This window comes from Pteropus alecto, unplaced genomic scaffold (assembly GCF_000325575.1).
Source record: "Pteropus alecto unplaced genomic scaffold, ASM32557v1 scaffold79, whole genome shotgun sequence".
In the NCBI taxonomy this organism is placed as follows: Eukaryota; Metazoa; Chordata; class Mammalia; order Chiroptera; family Pteropodidae; genus Pteropus; species Pteropus alecto.
The window spans coordinates 10,092,311-10,096,545 of record NW_006494612.1 but is presented as its reverse complement, the minus strand read 5'-3'; the positions used below and the strand labels follow the sequence as shown (position 1 = coordinate 10,096,545).

Below are 4,235 nucleotides of genomic sequence, written 5' to 3'. Positions count from 1 at the left end.
CCACCCCCACCCCCCGTCTCCCGGGAATGGCAGCTTGCGAGTTGCGCTTGGCCTTCCCTTCCACCCGGGCCCCGACTCCACGGAACACAGCCCTGCCAGGCCTTTGGAACTCTGACTTGCTCTAGTAGGTTCTAGTGACCCATGCGTCTCGGGTTTGACTCTGGAATCGCCTCCAACCGAAAGATACTCTTAGAGGCCCAGGGGGAGAAGCCGATGCTTCCGTACAGCCTGGGGAAAGAAATCGAGGAAAACGTGGAGAACCTTACAACTGGGGGCTGTTGCCTGCTCCACTCACCTTCTCCAAAATAGTTACTCCTTTTCTCCTGCATTTAGTTTTACTTTCTTCTCAGAAAGAAGGGAGAAAATCACCTATCTAGAAGCAGTTCTCTCCTTAACTGTACTAGCAAAATACAGTAAGACCCAAACCAATGATCCCTGCAAACTGAATAGATTTTAATCATCAAAGGTAAGGGTCAGGAACAGAGCATTTGATGTATGCAGCTCACGAGGATATTCCATTTACCCTATCTCCTAGGCCTGTGTGGGTGGTTGGAGGAGAGGGAGAGGGAAACCCCTCATCCATCTGACTTCTGCAGGGGGAGGATTTGCAACCTTAGTAGTCACAGCCCCCTTGGAGAAGTTTCTTTCGTTCTCTTAAAGCAGCCACTGCACCAACCTGGCTTCAGGGAGGTGTCAGATATGGACAGGGACATCACCTCAGGGCTAACTTCGCGTCCCTCACTGTTAGCCTGTGATTAACCTACCAGAGTTAGAGTACAGAAGTGACCGATGTTTACCCATTCCTTAGAACTGGAGATGTTTTACCTAAGAGCAGTGCTTTTTTCCCATTTGCTTCAAAGTGCTTTGTTTGAGTTCTAAAGGGCCACCTCCATCATTTCCCCTGTTCTCAAGACCTACAGAAGATTTTCCATTAGGCTACATTAGGAAAAAAAAAAAATGTGAATGTCTACTTTTATGCTTCTCTTTCTCAGAAACTGCATTTGAAGAGATTCCACACAAATAGGTCAAGAGGAACGGGTTTTGTTAAATTTTTGTTTTGTTCACTCAGGTAAACCACTAATTTGCATAAACTTCCAGATGTTTTAGAGGTGGCCTGTGGAAACAGGACAAGGGGCTATAGAATTTTAGAACTAGTTTTAATCTGGTTTTAAATTCTTATTTTGCAATTTACTACAAGGTGTCTTGGAAAACTAAGTTTAGAGCCTGTTTCCTCGTCTGTAATGTAGAGCTATAATACTTTCATTGAACAATTATAAAGAAAATACAATACAAATAGCTAATATTTGAGTTATTTCATGCTAGAAACTGTGTTTAGGGACTTACATGTATTAATTATTAGAGATGATTAATTGTGAGAGTGCATAGCTATAGTACATAACCCATAGTTGTGAATTTCCATTTAGCTTCTCACATTTGGAAGAGACCTTAGAAAAAGCATCTGCTTTGATTGATTTAGCTTCTCAACAAGTAACGTTCTCGCTCAGTGATTCTCCAACCTAGAACATCAAACTATCAGAAGAGCCTTGATAAAATGCTTTTTAATAAGGGCCCCACACCAGACCAATAAATCAGAATCCTAGGGCTAGAGTTTAAGCATCAGCATTTTAAACTATCTTTCCAGGTGATCGTAATGTGCAACAAGCACTGAGAACTCTTCAAAGGAGGCAGTACCCACTGCATTGCTCCCTTTCACCCCATTTTGCCTTCAGTGGACCTGGAAATCTGCTACTGGATAATATCCACCTCTTGCAAAGGATCCCCTATACAATAGGCCTCAAAGATCTGCAATTCTGCCCTCTGGAGTCTTTCAGAATGCATCTAGCCTGATTCCACAGGAGAATGTATCAGTCTTTCTTCATCCTTTCTGAAAGCCCTTAGAAGGTGATTTATTTTGCCATCATCCCTCTCAAAATTTGATCCTAAGAACTGAATTCAAGGTTTCATCCAAATAACACACAGTAAAAATGTAATTTATGGCTTTGTTCTAATTACTGTATTTCTGCAAGTAAATCCTGGGAGCTATTATGGAAGCAATATTACCCTATTGACTCCTATATTACAACTTACTAAAACTCTCAAGTAGTAAAGTCTTTTTCACAACTGCTACAAAACACACCTTCTCAACCTACGCTCATTACAAATTGTGTTTAGCACTTAACATGCTAGTCTATAACATTCTAGTGTGCTAACTCAGGCCTCATCTTTTAGCTTGTTGATATGTTGAATATCATTGATGTAACTGAGTAGTTCTACCTCTCAATTTCAATTTCACATCTTCTGTAAATTTGGTCTGTATGCCATGTCATCATTCAAGTTCTTATTCTCAGGAACTTTCCTTGCCAACTGTCACTGAATTAGCATGCTGTCGATTAATGGTCTCATCGAGCACTCATGTGTTACTGAGTCATATTTTCATTCCTTGTCCCAGGGTGCATGGTATCTTTACAGAAATTAGAAGAGAGTATACTACCCTTACCTAGGCTGAGAGATTAGGAAAAAGCAATCTCTTCCAGAAAGATCCCTAAACAGCAGATGTGCTTTGTCTATCTGATGTGTTTGCTTTACTGATGTAGCAACATTGTCAAAGGAAATGACTACTTAGTGAATTCTCAATAACTTCTGAATTTCTTCCTTTTTTAAGTCCTCAGATATTACTTTAATAATAGGTTTATTAATTTTGCTCAAAATATATGAAAAGCCCCTTGTCTTAGTTTTAAGAATCAAGCTGGTTGTTTTGTTTTTTTCTTCCAAAAACATCTTACTCTGTGCTGATTCTAAATGTTAAGTCCTTACTTGCAAACTCTCTTTGCTGAGATGTAATTTTTTTCTAGGTAAGAGAAGTTAAGTTTTAGAAAGCTAGGATATTTTCTTACAAGTTCTTCACTTATCTTAGTTTTCAATGAACTCTTGCAAAGTTCATTTTATTTTTTCAGTTAGATGGTTATTTTTTCATGATAGGGAAGAGAAGAATTAAAAAGGGAATTAGTTCTGGTTATCCATTTATTCCAAGTACAGATATCCTTCCTATGTTCTTGACTGAACAAAAAAAACAAAATGTATATTTTTTTTTGTTGTCCTTAGTTTATTCTTGACTCTAGCCTAACGGCCCCCAGTCTTACATGGTTTCTATTCTCTAGTTTATAATTCATTAAATTAAACTCAAGTTTTACTTTTACATTTTACTAACTGGCCAGTTTGTGCGTAACTGTACAACTGCTTCAATCCTTAAAATGCTTTTTTCTACTACCTCAGGCCATATTAGTCTATTTGTAATAACAAATAAACAAAAACAAACAAAAAACCTTACTCTATACCTAAAAGATTCATCCTCGAGTCACTGAAAAGGTATGATCATCTTGTTTTGCTCAAGCTCTACTGTTCTATACTTGTACTTACTTACTTAGTGATGATCTCTTTCAGTCTCCCCTTGTATTTCTGGGCATTCAGCCCTGGCCTGACAGCCACCAAGACATCTCCAGCCTCCCTTACTCAGGCCTCCCTGACTTTTCCAGTGCTGCCTGCTTCTCTCCACGACCTAAACTGTTCTGCCGACTCAAGCTTCCTGAACTTAGTTCTTATCATTAAAACAAAAGGAGACAACATGATTGGAATTTGAGAGTATTATACTAAGTGAAATAAGTCAGACAAAGACAAGTATTATATGATTTCACTTATATGTGTCATATAAAAACAAAAACAAACATAACAAAGCAAAAACAAACTCATAGCTGCAGACAGCAGATTGGTGGTTTCCAGAGTGGAGGGGAGTGGGAGAAAGGTGAAATGGGTAAAGGGTTCAATTATATGGTGACAGATGGAAACTAGACCTGGTGGTGAGCACACTATAGTGAATATAGATGTCGAATTATAATGTACACCTAAAACTTTTATGTTATAACCAATATTACCTTAATGAAAAACAAAAGGAAACATTTACCTACATTCTTAATCATAACTGAGTTGCACACCCCCTCTACCCCAGTCACAATTTGAGGCTTTTATATATAATTCTTCAGGTACATATTTTCTGGCTTCACGATCTTCTAACATCATTAAGTATGTCAGAAACTTCAATATGTGTTTCATTTTATCCTCAGAGGCACTGATGTCGGCATTACTATGTTCATTAGACTTATGAGAAAACAGAGGCTCAGAAAGTTGAAATGAATATTCAAAGATATAAATGGCTCCGACCACATATGATTAAGTTTTCT

At 38.4% G+C, this 4,235-nt stretch overlaps 1 protein-coding gene across 1 annotated transcript in view; it reads right to left on the bottom strand.

Annotated features, from left to right (window-relative positions):
- The window catches only part of DSE (dermatan sulfate epimerase), a 56,335-nt gene extending 55,919 nt beyond the window's left edge, over positions 1-416 (bottom strand). The window contains exon 1 of the mRNA XM_025042392.1: positions 296-416. Coding sequence (XP_024898160.1) covers positions 296-329 — 34 coding nt within the window. The 5' untranslated portion in view covers positions 330-416. The remainder of the gene's footprint in view (positions 1-295) is intronic.
- Between the last annotated feature and the right edge of the window lie 3,819 nt (positions 417-4,235).